This window comes from Anarhichas minor, unplaced genomic scaffold, assembly GCF_050575085.1.
Source record: "Anarhichas minor isolate MPS153535 unplaced genomic scaffold, ASM5057508v1 ptg000007l, whole genome shotgun sequence".
Taxonomy (NCBI): Eukaryota; Metazoa; Chordata; class Actinopteri; order Perciformes; family Anarhichadidae; genus Anarhichas; species Anarhichas minor.
In genome coordinates, this window is record NW_027466453.1 from 18002271 (window position 1) to 18024882 (window position 22612).

Sequence of the window (22612 nt, forward strand, 5' to 3'; positions counted from 1 at the left end):
CATTTATGTTTTTATGTAATATTAATCTGCAGAGGAACTAGTAACTAGTTGTCAAATAAATGGAGCGAGGTCAAAATTGTACAGTGCTTAAGTAAATATACTCAATTTCACAACTTTTATCCTCGACGTTTATTTTGAAAGGTCAGCCCGTGTGTGCGTATACGCGCACGCCTGCCCGAGGGCGCGGCCACGTGAGTTTCAGGAACCATCTCGTCGCAGCTCGCAGTTCACGAAAACCCGAGAGGAGGCGAAGAAGAAGACGAAGAAGAAGAAGACGAAGAAGAAGAAGGGGGAAATACGCTGAACCATAATGAAGCCTGGCTGTCACTTCGTCTCGCAGTGTCAGCCTCTCGTGTAACACCGTCCACGGCTCTCCGTTAAATGGTAAGATACGGATTTGTCGCATACGTTGCTACGTTTTGGCTGTAATATTGTTTACATATTTCCTTATCATGGCATCGGATATACCGTGAAATGTGCGAGGACGCGTGTTTATGGGCCACTCGGTCACGTAGTCGGTGTGCGTTAAAGTAAATGAATATAAGACACGTAAAGCTGTTATTTGATGCTGTAGAGTGTTGCACAATGTAAACAAGTTAGACAAGGAATAACCCCCGGAAGTCCCTTTGACTAATCTCTTTACCTGACGTCATATTTCTTAGTTATCTCCACATTTTTTGGTCATTTGTTGACATCTTAGTTCTCTAAACTAGTTATCGTGTAGAAAGATAAATATTAAATACGTGATCACAGAGAAGCGCAAAAGTAGTGTTTTTGTTTCTGTTTATGAAGGCCTTAATGCGGACGTGATTTATCCAACAGCTGATTAAAGTCATGTACTGTGTTTTACATTCAGTGGTGGAACAACTACTACAGTAGAGAAATACTTTAACAAGTACAAATCCTGCATTCAAAAACGTACTCAATAAAAGTACAGTAGTATTAGAATCAAAATATACTTAAAGTACCAAAGTAAAAGTACTCATTAAGCAGAATTATGTTATTGTATTATAATTATTCACTAATATACATAACTTTACTGGCAGGGTGGGGCTCATTTTACTGTATACACTGTTGAATAGCAGTATTGTCTTCAGTCTTGATATTACATAATATAATTTACATACATAATTTATGTATTGATCATATTTTGGATTATTAATTAGGATTTGTAAAAAGTGCAATATTTCCCTCTGATTTGTAGTGAATTAGAAGTATAGTCAAGAATACTCAAGTAAAGAACAAGTACCTCAACACTGTACTTGATTACAGCACTTTGTTACTTTCCACCACTGTTTACATTGATATGTGTGTGTCTATCTCTGTGTGTGTGTGCGTGTGTGTCTCAGTGATTTAGCTGCCCCCACCATGTCCAGAAGTGGGTGGTCCAAGCGTTCACGGTCTGGGGTGTCCCCCGGCCTGCGTGAGCCCCCTCAGGGTCCGGGCGTCCATGTTTACCTGTTCTGGTCAAAGGAAGGGGAGAGGTACCTGTCCCACACAGGAGGAAGAGTCACGGCGGAGGAGCTGTGCATCTCTGCTGCAGAGGCTGTAGGTGAGAGTGACCACGCACAGACCACAGGGTGGAGTTCTTGTCTTCATGTGGTGTTTTATCCTGCTGTCTAACATCTGTGCGTTATTCCCCAGGGATAACTCCTCTGTGCCATGTGTTGTTTGCTCTGTACAATCTACAATCCCACTGCTGGTACAGTCCAAACCACGAGTTCAGTCCAGAGGACCCCAGCCTGGTTCTTCTCTACTGTATGAGGTTAGTCTGTGTTTTGATGACGCCGTGTTAGGGAGGCAGAGGAAACGCACTCCGCATCTTCACTTTGTTTCTCTGGTTTCCTTGTAAACTAGGTTTTACTTTCGGAATTGGCACGGACTAAATGACAAGGAGCCGACTGTATCCCGTTATGCTCTCCGATCCGGCACAAGTCCGGGCGGTTCGCCTTTGTTCGAAATCACCTCCTTAGAGTACTTATTCTTCCAGGTTGGTGCTTGAAATAGTTTGAAGGGTTGACTGTGCATCAATGAATTGCTGCGGTCACAAGGATTAAGTGCCGAACGTCTTTTCTTCTGGTGTCTCCAAAAGGCTAAATATGAATTTGTGAACGAGGTGGTGCAGATGGAAGATGTTCAAACGGAGGACGAACGAAGTCGCTTAAAAAATGAGAGCTTGGGGATGGCTGTGCTTCAACTCTCGCACCAGTCGATGCAAACCGGCTGCACCTTACAAGATGTTGCTGAAAAAGTCAGGTAATTACTGTGGAAGGAGTGCATACGGTACAGTGAAATAGTAACGGTTAATAACTGCACTTAAAAGGAACGTCTGGATGTTTTGACCTGTCTAGCCTGGGAATTGAACCCCGGCCCCTCTGGCTGTGAGGCAACTTTTGTTGTTAGGCGACCAAGCCACCACTGTGCACCGTAAGGTGTTTAAAAACCGCTGCCGCAGCAGTACATTGCTGTGCTCCTGTGCTGGTACTAATCTGTTTCTCCAAACTCCATCTACTGTAGTACTACACTACACTGACTGTGGATAAGTACCTTATAAAACATGGAGACTATCCCTTTAAATCTGTTAACATATTTAACAACAAATACCTTAAATGGCTTGTATTCATTTGAATATGTTCTTTATATGATGATGATTTGTCTCGTTATAATGAGGTTGTGTGTTGTGCTGTTATTTCTATCCTATTTTCTGCTCCTGTGATAATCCAGTTTCTCATCAAAGCTTTTTATCTAATTTAATCTCCAGGTAACATCAAAACATCTATTTTTTTCTTTCAGCTTCCTGCAGTGCATTCCAAAGTCTTTCGCCAAACACATTTCCAAAGACAACTTCCTGACAAAAATCCGGATCCGGCGGGTTTTTGCAGAGTTCGTGCGGACCTTCCAGCAGCACACCGTGGACACCGGGCGACTGGGCGCCCAGGAGATCATGTATAAGTACATCTCCACCCTCGAACACTTGGCGCCACGCTTTGGAACAGAGACCTTCACCGTGTCACACCTGGAGCTGAGAGATGACGGGACTGGAAGCAGCTCTTACTCTAACACCAGCCATTGCCAGGGTGCCTCCAAAGACGACTTCATAGGCCCCGCCACCCACGAGATACTGGTGTCTGGCACCAAGGGGATTCAGTGGAGGAAGGTGTCCGAGCAAAAGGTTTGTCAAAGCGTCATTACAACCTCCTGACGGTGTAATTCTGTGCCATGCGGACATTTTGTTTAATTCAGTGTCTTTACCTAGGCGCTGGCCAACACCTACTTCAGGAACGACTACATGAAGAACAAAAAGCAACAGTCCAGCCAGCCCAATGCGAACGCTCCTAATAAATGGACCTCCTTCAGTGATTTCCCTGAAATAACTCACATAGCCATCACTGGAAATAATGTGTGCATTAGCACTCTGGACAGCCACTGCTTGGTGAGAGTACTTGTTTACCCCTTTATGTAAAAGCTGCAGTGCATTTATTTAATTGGTAAATGTGCTTGTGGTGCATTAGTCCAATTGATATGCTGCATATTAGTCATTGTACTGATCAGAGTGAATATACAGTACAGTATGCCTGGATCCTCATATGTTCTATATGTTTACGACTATCAGAGCTTTGGCTTTTTGTTCGGCTTCGGGCTTTTTGTCATGTTTTGAATTTGTATGCGTCTGTAGGTGGGAGCTCTGATTGTAAGCTAGTGGTGTTTCTGTGTGTGTGTGTGTGTGTGTGTAGGAGGTTCAGATGAACTCCAGCCAGGAGGCCCGTTCCTTCATCTCCCTCCTAGATGGATACAACCGGCTGACTGCATTCGCCCACCACTATCTTTGTCATGAAGTGGCTCCCCCAAGGGTAGTGCTGAGTGTAGCAAATGGACTGCATGGACCTATGCAGTGAGTTGTTTTTTTTTCTTCTCCTCTCACACATCTGCACATACAGACACAAGCAGGCTTTAGAGAAACACGGCGCGTTATATCACAACTCTGGTGTGCTTCCAGTGATGATTTCGTGCTGCTGAAGCTGAAAAAGGCTGCAGAGGAGGGAGCTTTCCTCGTACGCTGGAGTGCTCTCGATTATCACCGCATCATCCTCGCTGTCCTGAACAAAAACGAGGTAAGTTCAACACCCACGCTTCCTCTCTGGAAATGATGGCAGTGCAGCGATGGTGAAAATTGTGCCTGTTTTTTGCTCGTAGAACGGGTCGAAGCCAAGCCACAAGCAGTTTCGGATTCACCTCCAGGGTTCGATGTTCTGTCTGGAGGGCTGGGATCGAGAATTCTCCAATATGAAGGAGCTCATGGAAAGCCTCAAGACCTTTGTGCTCAAGTCTGGTTCAGACAGCTTTACCGTCAGGAAATGCTGTCTGCCAAAACAAGCAGGTTTGTGTTTATTGGGCTTAGTTACTCTGGTGTTCTGGGATATTTAGGTCTCAACGTGTGTGTTTGTGTGCTGTAGAGCTGTCCAACCTGCTGGTGATGAGGCAAGGTGTCCACACTGCCCCCCTCACCCTGAACATGACCCAGCTACGCTTCCACCAGATCAAGGACAAAGAAATCGTACAGGTGATAGAGACACACTTCATCTGTTCCACCTGACCCGCTCTGTGGTTCTGCGGCTCTGTGACTGACAACTGGGTGTTGTGTTCATGAACAGGAACAGCATCTGGGCCGCGGGACCAGAACCAACATCTTCTCGGGACGTCTGCTGGTGCGAGTTGGGGGAGAAAATGACGAGGATGACGAGTTCAACAACAACTCCGCTGACTGCAATGGGATCCAAGTGGTTCTCAAGATTCTAGACCAGAGCGATAAAGACATTGATATCGTAGGTTATGTGGTCTTTAACAGCCTTTAAGGGGTAATTGGATGTGTTGTAGTGAGGTTGTATGAGGTACTTAACCATAGTCAGTCTACTAGCTGCAGTAGATGAGGTTAGACAGGAGTACCAACGCAGGAGCAAAGCAATGTTCTGCTGAGGACGTATTTTAGACTCCAAAAAAAAAATGTTTTCGAACAGGGAAATGAAACCGTTGCATCAATCTTTGCACCTGCCAAAGCCACCAGACTTTATTTTAACTTGCAGGACAAGGGGTTGCTGGTGTACCGCTGCCTCGATCGGTTAGTTTGTTTGTGTTATTGTGTGACTTAGTTGAATTTGAACGAACCAAAGTCACACAATAACACGAACAAACTAACCGATCGAGGCAGCGGTAGACCAGCATGCACCAGCAGCATGTGCTGCGAGGTAGAATTATTCATCTTCAGAGTCTGATGGCTTTGGAGCATAGATAACGGCTTCAGTCCAGCTGCCTCATGGCTAGGTAAACCGTCAAGAATATTCTAAATGTAGCATCTACTGTGACTGATAGGTGTCTACAATACGTCCTCAGCAGTACACTGCTTTGACTCCTGTCTGTTTCTCCAAGCTCCATCTAAAGCACTGACTGTAGATAAGTGCTTCATACAACCCCACTTAAAAACACCTGAACTATTCCTTTAAGCTAACCAACACTCAAAAGGAGTAGCAGTGGCAGCGTGCATGTGTATTAACATGTATGACTCATCTCAACTCTTTACTCTCCTTTTGTGTTTCTCAGGGGTTTTTGGAATCTGCAAGCCTCATGAGCCAGGTATCCCACAGTCACCTGGTGTTTGTACACGGTGTGTCAGTCAAAGGATCTGAAAGTAAGAGCAATGACACCGCTCACCTTCACAAACTGACTTCCTCATTTGCTACTTCCTCATCACACACACACACACACACACGCGATTGGTGTCTTTAGTCAAATTCCCGACCCCACTACAGAGCGAGTCGTGACGCAGATGCAAAACGACACGCAAGCCTGTTGGGTTTGAAAGAGGATGCTGCTTGTTTGTTTACATTTTTCTCTTGGTGACACCAAAGACCTCTCATACTTTGTTTTTACCTTCACAGACATCATGGTGGAAGAATTTGTGGAGTTTGGGCCTTTGGATGTTTTCCTTCGCAAAGAAAAGGCATCAGTGACGCCTCAGTGGAAATTCATTGTCGCAAAACAACTCGCCAGTGCCCTCAATTATCTTGTGAGTTCAAATACTGCTTTGTTTAGTTTCTGTATGCCACAGATTATAAGATTCAATACAATTCACTTGCACGACCACACAGCTAAATGGTCATTAAAGTGAAATAATCCGGTCGTGCAGCTCTCCAACTGCTTGCGTGCCGAGCTTTGAGTCTTGAGCTGCAGGCAGGAAATGAAATAATCGTATTATCAGACTCAACTTTACGATAAGTGCTGCAAGTAAAGTTCATTTTTCCCCCCCGATAACTAACAGCATTGATAGTTTGTGTTACACTTATTATAATGACTCTCACGGCATCCCAGATATGTTCAACACCAGTAATGTTTTCATCACTGTAGGAGACCAAACGGCTGGTTCATGGAAACGTCTGTGCCAAGAACATTCTGGTGGTGCGGCGTGGTCTGGAGCACGGCATCACTCCTTTTGTCAAGCTGAGCGACCCGGGAATTTCCATAAGTCTCCTTTCAAGGGAAGGTCAGTACCAGAAACTCCTCATTAACCTCACTCTGTGAGAAAGAGTCCTTTGAGCTTCAGAGTGTGTTTTCTGTGACGTTCTGCCTTTTTCTAATCAGATCACATCACGGGAAACTTCAACCCGACCATTTCCTGTGACTTATTTCCTGTTGTCTTATCTCAGTCTTAGTTTTATCTCAGAATGGGCCTTAAAATATGAAGTTTGGTCAACAGAGACACAAATATTTCTATTCCTATTTTATTTGCATATCTAAATGAGGTGACAGAACATTTTACCAAGATAAGAAAAAAACATCTGGTTTTAAAAATGAGAAACATAAACAAACTACATGAATATCAAATAATACAATTTAGATTATTATATGTTTTAATTATATTAAGATCAGATTCAATTATTAAGGAGAGTAACTATAATGATTTGATTAATAATTCATACTGTTGGTCCGTTGATCCCATTAAGACGATAAAAGCTCTCTGATTCTTTGCACACTGCTCTTAATGCTTTCTGATTCTCCTGTAACGCTGGAAAATCACATCTTTATTTCACTGAACCTCCATTTCTTCTTCTTCTTCCAGCCTTTTTTTGGGCTACCTCTAATTCTTGGGCATCTGCCAGAGAGTTTGCACACGTCACACAACAGCCGCCCTTCTATAATGTACATTACGTTACCTGTGTTAATATAAACAATCAGCCACACGACTTCAATTTATGATCAAGTGGGATTCAATATTCAGAACACCTGAGCAACAGCTTAGAGTTTATATAGTAAGAGCCCTTATTTCTTCTTTTAACAGAGAATAGAAGAAATGAGTACAATGATGAAATCTATCTTAAAGTCTTTGGAGGTGTTTTTGTTTTTTAACCGTCTTCGGTCACTTTTGTCTGGAGTCTATGAACAAGCTTTTCCCAAAGCAGAGAAGAGCAAAGACCTGATATCATCAAGCAGCATCTCAAACTAAATTCTTCCCCCGGCGCTTGAGATCACCGTAACATGATACGTGTACCTCCTGTCATTTTAAATCTCTCTGTTGTGCACTGCAGAGCGTCTTGAGCGTATCCCGTGGATCGCCCCCGAGTGCGTTGACAGCGGCTCTCACATCAGCAGCGCCGCCGACCAGTGGAGCTTTGGCGTCACGGTGCTCGAAATCTGCAACAATGGCGATCTCCCCATGAGCGGCAGCACATTGTCCGAGGTAGGCCCCTTTTTTATTTCTCCTCCAACAGCCGCACAAGCCGTGCCTTCTCATTCTATCCCTTCTGGCTCCTAATTGCCACACTGTAACCCTCCCTGAACAGAAAGAGCGCTTCTATCAGCGAAAGGGCCGTTTGGCCGAACCTTCGTCCCAGGAACTGGCCAGCTTCATCAGCATGTGTTTGACCTACGAGCCTTTGGAGAGGCCTTCGTTCCACACTGTGCTCAGAGATCTCACAGAACTCATGATCAAAAGTGGGTCTTTACTTGCTCAAATTGCTTTTTCCTCCAACCCACCTGTGTGCATTCGATAACGTGTTGTTGTTTCCTTCTGCTCACAGACCCTGATATATCCCCCAGTGAAGCTCTCCCTGACACAGACCCCAGCGTGTTCCACAAACGCTACCTGAAAAAGATGCGGGACTTAGGAGAGGTGAGTTGTAACACCACATTGCCTGTAGTTTTTCTTCTTCCTGTCGCGTCAAGAGAGAGTAATCCACCTGCTCGTTGCTCTGTCTGCAGGGTCACTTTGGAAAGGTGACTCTCTACCTGTATGACCCGGCCAACGACGGGACGGGAGAGCGCGTGGCAGTGAAGGCTTTGAAACAAGAGAACGGCCAGGTTCCTGAGGGCTGGATGAAGGAGATTGAGATCCTGAGGTCTCTCTATCACAGCAACATCGTCAAGTACAAGGGCTGCTGTACTGAACTGGGTGAGGCCTCGACTGTCACCTGTCTGCTTCAAATAGGTTTATTGAAATACATACGATATACAGTGTTCTCTTCCAGCTTGCAGAGCTTCAGTAGATGACTGATTGATTTTTGATTCCTGCTGTTCTTCTGAAAATAATGAAAATCTATAGAAAGTGCAACACGGTTTCCCTTGTATGTCAATATTTTGAGCTTTCAACACACATCATGCTGAGCACCAGGCAGCAGGTAATAGAAGTAGGAGGATAAGCCCTGTTGCATGTCCACTGACAGGAGGAACAGTTGTGCAGCTGATTATGGAGTACCTTCCTCTGGGGAGTCTGCGAGATTACCTTCCCAAACGCAAACTGGGAGTGCCCCAGTGCCTCATGTTCGCTCAGCAGATCTGTCAGGTGAGTTTAGGTGTTTTTTGTACTTTGTGCTAATCGTCTATTTTGCTTAATTTTCCAACATTGCTGGTGCTGTGTGTCTGGTCATGTTCTGTAGTAGATAATGCATCAAACTAAGCTTTAATTCATTCTGTAGTTTAGTAGCACTAGCATTATGTTTTTCTCTTAGCTACCAGGAAATAATCACTTGGCATGTTGTTGATTGTCGCATCATTTGCATCACATTTCCAGCCGCCTCTGACATTGTAAACTTGTCATTTTATGATTGAATTTACATGTTATTGTTTATGATAAACACAATATTCAATGTTGCTTTTTATAAAGTATAATACACTTTGTGTTTGATAAATTATGTTGGAGAAAGATGTTAAAGCCATGCGGGTAAATAGTAATATCAGCATGCTAACATGCTCACAGTGACGATGCTAACGTGCTGATGTTTAACAGCTTTAATATTTACCGTGTTCAGTGTAGCATGTTAAAGGAAAAGTCAGCAAGATTTGTCATTTGGGGAACATGAATGTCTGTAATCTGTCCAGTAGCTGTGGAGACGTTTCAGGCTGGACCAAAGTGATGGACAGACCGACCTGATATGTGCCGCTAGCACGGCTAAGGATTACATGCTATAGGAGACTTTAAAGGACAACCATTCAAAAACATTGTACTCTGCTGTTTCTCTACACTGTTATAGTATCTATACACTGTTCAACGTCCAGATTTTGCCGCCTCTGAGTAATTGCATCCATCTGTTCTTTCTGTTCTCTTTTTAAGGGGATGGAGTACTTGCACTCTAAGCGATACATCCATCGAGACCTAGCTGCCCGTAATGTCTTGGTGGAAAACGACAGTTTGGTGAAGATCGGAGACTTTGGCCTGACGAAATACATCCCTGAAGGCGATATCTACTATCGTGTTCGAGAGGACGGGGACAGTCCGGTGTACTGGTGGGTTCATGCAGCACTTTGCAGTCTTATTCAATGCTTTGTTTTCGGACTTTGGTAACTAAACTGTATTTTTTTGTGCTGTATAGGTATGCCATTGAGTGCTTGAAGGAGAGCAAATTTTCCTTTTCCTCTGACATTTGGTCCTTTGGCGTTACGTTGTATGAGATCCTGACCCGCTGTGACAACCGGCAGAGCCCTCCAACGGTACGTCACGACTCAAACCTGCTCATGTGAGACTAATAGAGTTAAGTTTGTGTCCCTGTGTTTAATGCACAATGTACTCTGTTTTTGTAGAAGTTCAATGATATCATGCATGATATGATGCGGGTAGCCCAAGGACAGATGACTGTGTTGGTGCTCATAAAACTGTTGGATAAACAGATGCGATTGCCTCGTCCCAAAGACTGCCCTCATGAGGTAACGTGTCCTTTTAAACAATATTGACATTTAATTGGCATTATGAGAAGCCTGATATTTTCACAATTACTATTATTTTTTTTTAACCAACAGGTGAGGATGTTGATGGAGCAGTGTTGGGCTGCAGATCCGGCACAACGGCCATCATTCGGATCCCTCATCGAAAAGTTTGAGGCTATTTGCCAAACATACACCTGGCAGTCGAATATAAACTTTTCTTTGGCTCAGATTTGATTTTTTGTATCTATATGTCATCACTTTGCCACTATGGCCACCAGGGGCGTCGTTAGGCCTATTTTAGGGGGGCTGAAGCCCCCCTCAAATGTTCTTCAGCCCCCCAAATAATTTGGCATTATTGGCTTTAAAAAAAAAAAGAAGAAAAAAATATATATATTTTTTTATTTTGGTGATGTCATTAAATTAAACTATTGTTTCTCACATGGACAAGTTATTTATAACTCTAACCTGCTACATATGTGCGTGCGTTCTGGTTTGTATGTTTTCTCCCCCTTCAAATTACAATCCAACAGCCTATCATCATCCTTAACGATATAAAGTTGACACTGTCCGGTCCATTCTCCATCCATTGTGTGCGGTCCCTTTAAGAATTAGGATTTGGGAGTGACGCGGATATTCTTTATTTGAGAAAAGTTCATATTTGTGTTGTCAAATTTCACTATGACCCCCAAATTCTGTCTCTTGTGTTATATACTGAATGCAAGCAAAATGACAGAGCAAAATCACAGTCTTTCTGATTGAACCAATCTATGAACTGTCTGAAACAATGGATATCCGCGGCCCCAAATGGGCCCCAAAAAAAATTGCCGCAAACATGCCACTCCCCTTGGGGCTAAGCCCCCCCTTTCTTTGAATCCTCGAAACGCCCCTGATGGCCACCATATGTTTCAGGGTAGTAGAGTTTCCTGCTGTGCAATGCCTGCTGCCTCCATTCTCACAGATGTCTTTACAGGTTTCTTTTTGATAATACCACACTGCGATTCACTCATATGTGATATCAACACAATGATAAACTCAGTGTGTGGTTTTTTTTCCTGGCTGATGAGATGAACTTAATGAAGAATGGCGATGCCTTTGGCAAGTGTCGGCTTCTGCCTTTCCAAAGTTCTAGGTTTGCATATATTAACACAGTTAGTATTAAGAAAACCGGACATTACTATCTTTCATTTCCTGTTTGTACATTTCTTTGTGTGTATGTTAACTTTGTGTTTGATTTGGTATAAACCAAAAGAACAAAGTCAGAATCTAATAAAACATTTTTCACTTGCCCTTTTATTGAGGACTGAAACGGATTGATGCATGTGTCAAAAATGTCAGATCTTTGTCCACATTTCCACTGGACAGCCACAGTCATGTACACCGCTAAAGTCACACTGTAAACATAACAGACTTGCTGCAAGCGTCTCACCATGTGTTTGAATGGAAAGTGCACAAAGGACCAAAAGCTAGTATGAGGAATGTATCACAGTAGTAAGGAACACCGTCAGCTGAGACTCTGCATGTGTACTGTGGTGCTGGGAACATACAACTTACCAGCCAGCCAACACAATTACCAGGGGGCATTAAGATGTAAAAAAAAAAAAAAGGTTGGCGGCCATTGTGTCTTTTATGTATATATAGATTAAAAATCATATATATATATATATATACATTAATACAAACAATATCTTTAGTTTATAATTATGCATAGGGCTGAATGCGTCTATTAAAGTGTTTTTTATTATTAAAGTTGCACTATAATAGGCTTATATTATGCTCTTTAACGTTTTGTTTTTCTGTGTAGAACCTATTTATCTAGTCGATCGATACTCGTGATGTCATCCCAAGACTGTTAATGAATGATTTAAACATCTACAGTCCAAATCTTTGTATCTGATCCAGCCTAGACAAAATAAAATTGTGATTGTAAATGAAAAAGTTTCTCGTAAAGAGTCCCTGAATTAGTTATATGGTCCCCAGTGACTTCCTGCATCATTGAGTCTGTTTCCAGCTTGAGTTTTGAGCAGTTTATATGGAGCACTTGTGGCCCCGCCCCCGCCCTCTGTTACGTCGTAGTCATGGAGAATGCGTCCCCCTCTCGTCCAATGAGAAGTGGCGCTGGGGCCATGTATGTATTGTTTAAACTGCTCAAATCGGGGCTGAGTTCTCCAGACCGATAAAAACTTCCACCAAACAGAGTGATGGCGGCCGTCGTGTCTGTTAGCACAGCTGCCGGAGATGAGAGCACAGACACCGGGCTCAGTTTCGCCCCTCGGTCTCTCCACGATAACTACGACCCCGCTGCGGACCACGAGAGCTGGATGTCCGGAGACCGCCGCCGGTATCCCGAACTCGAATCGGCCGAGGAGGACTCGACGTCGGACCGCGAGTGTCAGCGGAGGGTCGACGAGGACCTGACATCACCGAGCCCCGAAGAGATCGAGAGCCGCTTGGAGAGAACTCGCCGGGAGTTTTACAACCGCAGAAAAATCATCATAAAGAATCTACCCTCCGACGTCAGCAACCAGGTACGAGTCTAAAGTACATTTAAAAGTTTTAATGATTGGATGATTGATTGACGGGGTCGTTTGGCTAACGTTAGCCTAGCTCCAATATGCTTTGCCATGCTACCTATGTTAGCCTGCTAGCTATTTAACTCGTTAGCTGTCTTTTTAAATTTGATTGATGCGACATTTTTGCTTTTATTAAAAATGCAATTTATTTAAAAGGCAACACACTGTTAACTGGCAACCACTGAAGATAACTAGAATAGTTTATAATTAGTTTAGTGTTGTTAGGATAATAACTGCCAGGTGGTGAGAAAACGTTAACTGTCAATAATGGTCATCTGTGGCCTGTATGACCTGCCAGTCCGGCCTAACAATTTAAAAACTTTAATATTCATGATATTTGTTCACTATTAAAGCTTACAAGCCGGTATGTCGGTGATTATACTCCCTACTTAAAGGTAACAGGTGCACCGGGACTTTTTCTCCATCAGACCGTCTTTTTGTGTAAACCTTCGTTGTACCGACGACCAGTGATTTTACTCATGATGCCACATTTTGTTTTTTTTTGGAACGTGCCTGACTCGTGGGGAGCGGTTGGCCTGCGGGCGGTACCATTGTTCACTGAGGGGAGGGGGGGCAGTGGGAGTTCGAGATGTCAGTTGCAGTACAACAAAAGGTGGAAGGTGTGCAGACAAAAAACGTTTCGGAAAATGCTAGACGCCGTCGCCGTTTCGCTTGTGAATGGTTAAAAGCAGCGCAGAGCAATCTCTCCAACAACAATGAGTCGGTTGTTAACCTCTCAACCCCTCACAGGTGCAACGTGTTGCCCAGTGGACATGAGTGAGTTAATCATGGGATGACAAAAATATACAATTAAGCAGACATTTATATGATGGCCAAGTCGGATGTTTTATGTGGATACCCTGGTTAGCGTGCTGTAATAATTTAAATGTCTGAATGTAATGATTTTGCTTTTCTTTCTCTATATACAGGAGGTCCATGAGCTGCTGGGCAACTATGACTTGAAGTACTGCTTTGTTGACAAATACAAGGGCACAGGTTGGTCTAACTGCTTGTCCACCATGTTAGACATCACATGTCTAGTTTAAAGGAGTGAAAGATCTCACAAATGATCTATAAACTTGATAGTCGCATAAATAACGTTGGTTGACTGTATTTAGAGCTGTTCACTATTTGCTACAGCATGCCATTAGAAGTCTCAACAGACAATTTGACAAAAATAACTGACATTAAAAGCTAAAACAGAAACGGCCGCATAGTGGCAGATAATAATGGGCCAGAAAATTGCAAGAGCCAGATGTTAACTTGAGGATATGCCTGGTATCTACCATACTGTTGTGATATTTAGATGTGTTAGTCGGGTAAAACGCCTTTGATTGGTGTGACAGACATTGTAGTCTGTTCGGGGAAATGTTGCGTTGACAGACAGCTGGTGTGTGTGTTGACATTGTGCCACCAGCATTGACTTTCATCAGACCAGCTAAAAGAAAAATGGTGTCACTGCCACGTTTACCTTCACGAGACCTGCTGTGCATGAGTTACAAGAGGGTTTTAAATCAAATCCTTTGCATTTGATTGGTCTGCTAAAAAGTGGGCGGGCTTAGAAGATAATTTCATACAAAAATCAATATTGTTTTGGTGAACTTATATTGTTAAATAGTTACTCGATGATCGGGATGTGATCTAAAAGGGTTTCCCATCATGACTTTAACGCTGACTTATCAAATGTCACTCCCTCATTTCACACCATATTGTGTTTATTGCCTCTCTTCCTCTGCCCCCCCCCCCCCCGTCAGCCTTTGTGACACTGCTCAATGGAGAACAGGCGCAGTGTGCCATCAGAGACTTCCACCAGCATGTGCTGCGGGACCGGGAGATCTCCGTGCAGCTGCAGCCGACAGACGCCCTGCTGTGCATCGCCAACCTGCCCCGCGCTTTCACCCAGCAGCAGTTCGAGGAGCTGGTGCGTCCCTTCGGTAACCTGGAGCGCTGCTTCCTGGTGTACAGCGCCTCCACGGGCCACTCCAAGGGCTACGGCTTCGTGGAGTACATGAAGAAGGACTCTGCTGCCCGGGCCAAGTCGGAGCTGTTGGGAAAGCAGCTGGGCTCCCGCATGCTGTACGTCCACTGGACCGAGGTGGGCTCCCTCACGTATCCGCTCCTGCACTCTAAATGCCTGTGTGCTGACCGCCTGCCCCCGAGCCTGCAGACCGCCCAAGACCTCCGCAACGCCCTGGCTGACACCCATACGCCCGTCTTCTGCCAGGTCAGATCCACCACATTACTGCGATTTTAGAAGGATGCATTTTACAGCAAGAATAATGAATACAACACCGGTTTATACCAAAACCCCACCAGGTTTGTGGTGTTGATGGTTTGTGTGTATCTGGAAGTTGTAGGATCACCTCTGAAGGGTTGAATCATGTTTGATCTTTCTGAACCGTTTCACCTCTACCCCTGTCTTTCCTGTGGCCACGCAAAGTTTCTATAGCGATGAGCATTGCTGGTTTCCATGGTGATGACCACCTGACTCCCCCAGGTGGTGTCATTCAGAAGGCTTTTCTGGAACCAGAGGGAGGGAGGGGGGGGGGGGGTCCTCTTTAGCACAGCGAGTGTAGTGCTTTTTCTGCTGGTTCCAGGTTTTTTTAGGATTGTAGTGATGATTTAAGGAACCAGCTCTAGTGTTCACTAGATGGTCTGGTTATGAGCTAATAAAACCTGAAGGTATTAAATCATGAGATCACATGTAGCGACTGAAAAGGAAATTCAATATATAATGAGTATTTGTTGTAAAGATTCAACAGATGGTTATGTTAACAACGTTTTTAGATTTGATCTGGAACTCCTCTGACCAGGAATAAAACGGTAACAGTAAACAGTCTTAAATGTGACGCTGCTATATGAGAACCCGTCCATGCTAGAACATGGCTTAAGTCACTTAATTATAAATGAACAAGAAAAGTACATTTCAGGTGTGTTGGGGAGTATTTCCAACATTAATGTGCATTGAGATCATCAACAAAAGATCTCTTTACTTTTTATTTTTTTTTTATTTTTTTTTTATTTTTTTTAATGCTTTTTCAAGCCCTGATGACATTTTTCCCAAAACGTATGCTCACATCTATAGTAAACACAACTGTTAAAATCTTGCTTTTGTGTTACTCTTTGTAGAGAAACTCAGTTTTACAGATCTGTCAATTTTAAATCAAATAATTGATTAATGGACAAAAGTGTTAGTCGACTGGTAACACAGCCTCACTACGCACAGGCCTGCAGCCGGGCAGAGAGGCGCAGATACAGCAGCCAAACTGAGCGTCTCGATCACAGCTTTAAATATTCGCTGTTGATTACTACTGGAGCTCCGGAGCCAAAGAAAATGTATTCGGGACAGTCCTTCTTGTATTTAGTAGCAGAACTTTGGCTAACTGCGTGTCCGTTTTTTAAATTATTCCTCTCCACAGTTGGCTCAGGGACAAGATGCGAGTTTCCGGCGGTTTACCGTGTTGGAGTTTGCCTCCGCTGAGATGGCCGAGGACGCTCAGCGACTCGCGGACGGCAGGCTGCTGGGCGGGACGCACATCAGGGTGTCCTTCTGTGCCCCCGGCCCTCCTGGAAGAAGCATGTTGGCTGCTCTGATTGCTGCCCAAACCATGGTATGTAAATCAGAAAGATTTCCTGCATCCACATGTCCGTAGCTGCTGTTGAGTTAGCCGTTAGCTCTTGTGCCGATTGCCTGACTTGTGTCCTCTCCCTTCAAGGCTGTCAACAGGGGTAAAGGTCTCCTCCCCGACCCTACAGCCATGCAGATTCTCACAGGCCTCAACAACCCCGCCACCCTCAAGATGCTCCTCAACCCACTGTCACAGGGACCCAAACAAGGTGAGGAGTCCTCACTAGCTCTTAATTAATGCCTCTGTTGTAGGGTTAGTTCTGATGTCCCCTTTTATGTGCAGGCCTCCTCGGGGCAGCCCCTACGATGCCCCTGCTGGCCAACCCCGCCCTCTCCGCCGCCCTGCTGCAGCTGCTCCTTCAGAACCAGGCCAAGGCCCAGCAGGTACTGCTGCCTTTCTGCCCCCTCTCTCTCTCTCTCTCTCTCTGAGACATGTGCCTCCTTTGCTGCCCCGCCTGTTTTCATCCATCCTCTCGTGTTCATCCATCCTTTTTTTTTTCCTCCACTCTCCTCTTCACCATCAGCAAGCCTTTCTGGGAAATCATCTTCTGTGGGCTCAGGTGCTGCACAATAAAGAAAACCCTCTAGTGCCTTGTGTGAGTGACGGTGGTGTGTGTTTGTGTGTGTGTGTGTGTGTGTGTGTGTGTGTGTGTGTGTGTGTCTGTGTCTATCGCTGTGTGAGGTGCTGGTTAAGACTAGTTTTTTTTTGTGATAGAAAACGCAACGCCTGGGTGGGTAAGCTCTGGCTAGGAAACTTGTTTCTGTGTGGGCTGTACTTTTGAGTGGTGCTGAGTGATGTAGTAGGTGTGCTCCATTGTGCACAGAACAGTGTAAATACCCACTCTGTAAGGACATAATTTCATACGTGGTGAGTAATCCTCGGTGCTGACTAAGCGTGCCGGTGTAGTGCAGCCGTTTCTTAACCGCTGGAGTGTAGCAGCCAGGCAGTGTGACCCTCTAGTGACACTGAACTCTGCTCTCTCCTTTGGCCAGCAGGCAGGACTCATCGGGGAGAATCCTCTAGCTGTCCAGCAGGGAGTCCATCTGCTCGGAGACCTGCCCCAAGGTTTGGCATCCGCCGACTCCAGCCGTCGCTCCTCGAGCCACAGACTGCATGTTTTTGCTTTGCCTATGATGCTAAACATCTGTGTTAATCCCGGTTTCTCCTCTTTACGTTGGTCAAGATATTTTGGTCACGGCGCTAGATCAGTCTTAATGTTATGTAGCATTCCATACTGCTTAAATATTGATATTAACTTGATTCGGTTGCATATGTGAGTTAAAGGAACTTTGCTGATTTACTGCAAATCTGACTCACTGATTTTATGTGAACAAGAGGTGAAACATCGGTTTGTAATTTACAATCGGGCCTCTATCTATTTCCTCTAGGTGGTGTAGTCCCGGGTCTTGATCCCTTGGCCCCACTAAAGCCAATGCAACTTGGCAGAGCGCTGAGGGAGCAGGAGTCTGGCAGAGCGCTGAGGGAGCAGGAGTCTCCCACAGCGATGTGCTCCTTCCCCCAGACTTCCTCTCCTGCTCTGCAGGGCCTCTCCATGCCCCTGATGGGTGGCATGATGGGGGCAGATGGCCTCACAGCGCAGGGGGTGAGGGCCCTGAGTCATTTCCATAATGTTTTCTGCCAGTGTATATAGTAAGAATGACACCTTTCCCCCTCCTGTCAGGCATCCTTACTGGGAGATCCTCCCAAAGATGGGAACCATCCTCAGAGTGCCTTCATCGGTGTCGACAATGTTTTCCCCTCAGGTGAGATGCTTTTTTTCTGTTTGCACGTTGGGGTTCTGATTTTCTGACTTGGCAGTCTGTTGTTTGGTGCATCAGATCGGGTTAATACATTTCAGCATATCTGCACTACTACAGGAGGAAGCTGCAGACCTCACCCCTACAGGAAGAGGCCCACACTAAGTAATGTGTCCAACCAGCACACACACCAGAGCATTCAGGCCAACTACAACCTGCGCTACCAGGATTCCTACAGCCCAGAATATCCTCCTCTACACCAGGTAACCGCCACGTTTCCGCTGCTTTGTCCATATATGTATTTAACCTGACTAGCTGCTGCGTCACTAGATGAATCTGCAGTGTCGTGAGTGGCTGCTCATTCAGGAGCCTGTATGATGTGAACTGGTCTGATGCCCATCTGGTGTTTCTCCTCAGGATCCTCTGGCCCACTTGTATGAGCAGCAGGAGAACCTTAGTGCTGAATCCCTGGCAGGATTTGGTCAGCAGGTAGTGTGGGCATATTTTTTTTTTTTTTTTTTTTTATGTTATTGGATCACACTTGTGCTGCTCTATAGTTACACAGTTTGTCTCTGCAGCTCTCTCGTCAGCCCGACTACAGTGAGCGTTTCCCCAGCTACAGTTACCCTCCCAGTGAACCCATGTCCTCCTACTTCAGCTCAGAGCCCGAGGCCTCCAGTAACGGTGGCCTCGCTACCACCCATCTCAACCGGGTAAGCCTAAAGCTTTGGACTCCATTTCTTTTTAAAATGACCTGGTTTGGTTTCAAACTATAATGGTTGGATTGGGTTCCAAGGAAAGGCCCCTGTTCAATAGTTAATGTTGTGCTTCAGTAGAAGTGTAGGTTACTGAGGGTTGTTTGTCCGTCCTCAGGCTGTGGGAATGCCTCCTGTGAGCCACACCCCCAACTACCCACCAGGCCTGGGGAATGCTGTGAAGGTAATTTAAACACTTTCATGTCTTTGCCCTTTTTTATTGTTGGTCTTAATTTTTGTATCCATTTTTCGACCAAGCTGCTCTTTATTGATTTTATAAATCTTCTTTTAGACTCCCATCGGTAGCCACAAGCGTTTGTTCAACCGGCTGATCCCGTCCCCGGAGCCGAGCCCCGAGGGCGGCTATGTGGGCCAGCACTCCCAGGGCCTCGGTGGTCACTACGCGGACTCCTACCTAAAGCGAAAGCGTATATTCTAACTGCAGCCGGATGAGTAGCCTTCCAACAGCCAGGACACAATGGCATCTCCTCTGGTCTCTTCCAATGAACTGCATGGCGTGGTGGTCCTTGCATTGGTCTGTGTACTCCTGGTAGTGACCCCTGGGGGGTGCCGCGGAGCGCAGCCTGTTGCTATCTGGACAGTTGTCACTCCATTGGAATTCTTGGTGGTTGTATTTTTTTTCTGTCGTGTGTATATATGGTTTTAGTGTGTTGGTAAATTAAGTTTTTACTTTTTTTTTTTTTTTTAATTTTATTTGCCCTTTTCATTTCCTGTTGAAAAACTTGTACAGTGAGAAAAAAATGGTTGATAAGCAGATGAAGTATTTCCTCTTAAGCCTTTATTTTTTTTATTTTTTTTTTATTTTTATTTTTTTTTATTCCTGTGTTGAGTGGTGTATCAGCAGAGCTACGGATAGTTTGGCCACATTTCAATAGCAGCCATAGGCTGCTTTTATAATGTTTGACGTCCCACTAAAGTGATGCTGTCGACAACTTCAGGCATAGTGTTAAAAACAAGCTTTACTTTAAAGGCTCTACTTTTTTAAATGGCCCTCCTAATTCATGTAAAAAGTTCGGTAGTTTGTATACTGAGATGGTGTTCTGGTGTCTCTCCCCCCCCCCCCCCCTTTTACACAGGGTTGTTAATTTAGCTGTATGACCTCTCCTCATTGCTTAACATGCAGCTTTCCATCCACCAATGACGGCTGTATGTCCCTGGCTGTATGTCCCTGGCTGTATGTCCCTGGCTGTGTATCATGAAGCTTTCTACCACTCTTACCTTTTCCACGTCGTTTGTCTTTTGATCCACACCCTCCAGCTTGTTCGCGGAGGCGGTTCTTCTACACTGGTTGTTAAGTGATGCACTTGGAGGTCACGATCCTAATCTGTTCTCACCTCTTTGTAAAATGCCTCCTCTCACTCAGATGTTCAGGAGTTGAATATTTTCTGTGTTTTTGTGAGTTCTGTTTGCTAAGTTTAAATTTTTGAATGTCTTGAGGTCCAAACGCCTCACCTGACTGGTGGGGGTCGGGTGGTGGACATGTGCCATCTCTGGAGTCTGGGGAAGTACTAGTGGCAGGTGATTGGTCGGTGACATTTTTCTTTTTTCTTATTATCTGGTTGACAGTTTGATTGTGAAAACCCATTACCTCTGACGTCTGCTAGGAAATGCAGCTACACTTGAGCCGTGACGGTGTTCTCTGTGATCTCATCCTGCCCTGTGTTGGCTTCCATCTACATTTACCGTTTCTGTGTTATTTGCCGTGTAAATAGTTGAGCTTGATCATTTTTCCTGAGTCCAAACCGTTTTTGTTTTCTTTAATCATACCTGCCTCTGGTCTGGTGTTTTGAATGGATTTGCTGCTCCTCGTGTTTTTGCCTGTATGCTTGGACAACTGATGTGACGCCACAGCCGACGGCTCGTGTTGTGTACGGACCAAGAGATGCAGCCGTGCTGTATGATGATCACTCATTGTGAACTGCCATCTTCTCCTCTGTACCTCCATGGTTGTCTCTGTACGTGCGAGTGTGTGACGTGAGCAAGTAAATGTTATTTAAACTCATGTTGTGAACTCATCATTTACAAAGAAACAATCTCAAGACATCTGCATCTTTAAGTTAACTTTGTGTGGCATGCTCTTGTATTTGGTTGATCACATTATTTGCTCTTAAAGCACAACTATTTTAAAAGTCTTAATTTAGGACCAAACTAACTTCAGACCTGAGTTCAGTGACACTTAACAGATTTGCATAATTTAAATTTCTGCATTTAAACCCAGGATGCAAAAACAGCTACTTCTGTTAAATATTAGAACCTTTATCAAAGATTTAGTGGACCAGTTTGTAGGATTTTAGAGGAAACTGTTTGCAGAAATAGAATATTTATAACTGTTTACAACAATCGTTGTTTTCTTTACTTTAAAATGAGCCCTTAATATCTACATAGGGAGCAGGTCCTCTTCACTTAGTCAGCCATATTTCTACAGTAGCCCAGAAAGGACAAACTAAACACTGGCTCTAGACAGAGCATGCTTTGACGCTTTTTTGGTCACATTAAGGCCACCATAGTTCTCCGACATGCTTGGTAAGGAAAGAGTGAGAGGAGGGTTGTTCAGTTGGTTGCGATCTGCAGCCTCACCGCTAGATGTCACTAAATCCTACACTGTCCCTTTAAATTATTGTGATCGATTCAAAGAGGAACTATTTAACACTTGCATAGTGTAACAGTTTGATCAACAGTAAAAAGGCTTGCCGTCGTTTAATATGTCATCTTTCAGCGAGGAAAAGTATAAATCAACTTTGCTGCTATCATGAAAGTAACAAAAATATTTGAGAAACACAACCTTAAATTTGTAATGCACTAAAAATGTTCTACATATGGTTTAATGTGCTTTTGAGCTAAAGGAAGAGGCACATCATACTGATCTTGTTGCCCGATTATGGAAGCAATGAACCCGAACTGACTACATACACAACCAGCTGATGTTTTGCTTTATTGGACTAGCGACCGAACATAAAACAAATGTGTTTTGTGCAGACGGGTTCTTAAATGGGTGCAGCGAGATCTCTTCTTTTGTTGCCCAAAATGTAGTTATTACTTCAAACGACAGTTGTGTTAGTGTTCCACGATGTACATAATGCCTAATAACTGGATTACCTTTGACCCTTCCTGTGTACTCCAGCTATATCATGTTATCGGTTCGCTCTATCAGAGCGGTGCTGCTGTGAATGTGTATGAATGTTAAACACGTTATTGCTGAGAGGATGAATTGTGCTCCCTGAATGAATAATTTAACAAACAGTCTCAGTCAGTTATCATCTCTGAAGGCTGATAATAACAGGCAGCTGAAGAAAAGCAAACAGTGAGGGATGTGTCAAGCTGTAATACACTTCGCTCTGATAAGACTGAGTATGATGACGTTCAGATTTAATTAAAACTTCTTTGGGACCCGGTGTCTTCTGTTGAGGTATAATGTCGGATTGAGCTTCAGGTGATCGGTGGCGTGGCAACACTGAGCCCATCAGACTGAGGTGCTCGGGGGGGCAAGAGGCAGTGAAGAGAGCTCCTCTTCCTCTCAGCCGCCATCAGGATGAAAGGTTTTGATTAGCTGCTGTTCTTGTGGATCCGCTGACCCTCGAGCTGATGGAGCCCCCCCGATGGGCAAAAACACGACTGCAGTACATTGGTCATAAAACTCCCCTTCCTCAATGTGGATATGTTGTTTGTGACGTTTTTCTTTGTGCTTGAGTCTG

General features: G+C 44.5%; 2 protein-coding genes across 6 annotated transcripts; both read left to right on the forward strand.

Annotated features, from left to right (window-relative positions):
• Positions 1 to 175: 175 nt before the first annotated feature.
• Positions 176 to 11481, forward strand: tyk2 (tyrosine kinase 2). Its single transcript, XM_076086347.1, has 24 exons — positions 176 to 384; positions 1350 to 1552; positions 1645 to 1765; positions 1858 to 1990; positions 2093 to 2256; positions 2794 to 3172; positions 3257 to 3433; positions 3735 to 3892; positions 3998 to 4112; positions 4195 to 4378; positions 4455 to 4561; positions 4653 to 4823; positions 5596 to 5683; positions 5934 to 6061; positions 6400 to 6535; positions 7578 to 7729; positions 7833 to 7983; positions 8070 to 8161; positions 8251 to 8440; positions 8712 to 8830; positions 9599 to 9771; positions 9858 to 9975; positions 10066 to 10188; positions 10282 to 11481. The coding sequence occupies exons 2-24, from the start codon at positions 1369 to 1371 to the stop codon at positions 10420 to 10422; spliced, it is 3504 nt and encodes a 1167-aa protein (XP_075942462.1). The 5' UTR covers positions 176 to 384; positions 1350 to 1368; the 3' UTR covers positions 10423 to 11481.
• Positions 11482 to 12312: 831 nt separating this feature from the next.
• On the forward strand, positions 12313 to 20922 carry raver1 (ribonucleoprotein, PTB-binding 1). 5 transcript variants are annotated; one of them, XM_076086349.1, is made up of 15 exons: positions 12313 to 12713; positions 13688 to 13754; positions 14513 to 14982; positions 16178 to 16369; positions 16475 to 16595; positions 16670 to 16770; positions 16911 to 16982; positions 17380 to 17452; positions 17776 to 17990; positions 18069 to 18150; positions 18265 to 18407; positions 18562 to 18633; positions 18723 to 18857; positions 19018 to 19083; positions 19192 to 20922. In XM_076086349.1, exons 1-15 carry the CDS (start codon positions 12387 to 12389, stop codon positions 19336 to 19338), a joined length of 2283 nt encoding a protein of 760 aa, XP_075942464.1. In that variant the 5' UTR covers positions 12313 to 12386; the 3' UTR covers positions 19339 to 20922. The 5 variants fall into 5 exon arrangements, with proteins under 5 accessions (XP_075942464.1, XP_075942465.1, XP_075942466.1 ...); XM_076086350.1 differs by having other exon boundaries at positions 17383 to 17452; XM_076086351.1 differs by having other exon boundaries at positions 16911 to 16946; positions 17383 to 17452.
• Positions 20923 to 22612: the final 1690 nt, after the last annotated feature.

Coding starts and splice junctions, on each gene's coding strand:
- raver1 (XM_076086349.1), top strand. CDS start 12,387: ATGGCGGCCGTCGTGTCTGTTAGCACAGCTGCCGGAGATGAGAGCACA. Junction 16,596..16,669: donor GTCACAGGGACCCAAACAAG/GTGAGGAGTCCT, acceptor TTTTATGTGCAG/GCCTCCTCGGGGCAGCCCCT. Junction 18,858..19,017: donor CTACCACCCATCTCAACCGG/GTAAGCCTAAAG, acceptor GTCCGTCCTCAG/GCTGTGGGAATGCCTCCTGT.
- tyk2 (XM_076086347.1), top strand. CDS start 1,369: ATGTCCAGAAGTGGGTGGTCCAAGCGTTCACGGTCTGGGGTGTCCCCC. Junction 8,162..8,250: donor AGATGCGGGACTTAGGAGAG/GTGAGTTGTAAC, acceptor CTCTGTCTGCAG/GGTCACTTTGGAAAGGTGAC. Junction 9,976..10,065: donor ACCGGCAGAGCCCTCCAACG/GTACGTCACGAC, acceptor CTGTTTTTGTAG/AAGTTCAATGATATCATGCA.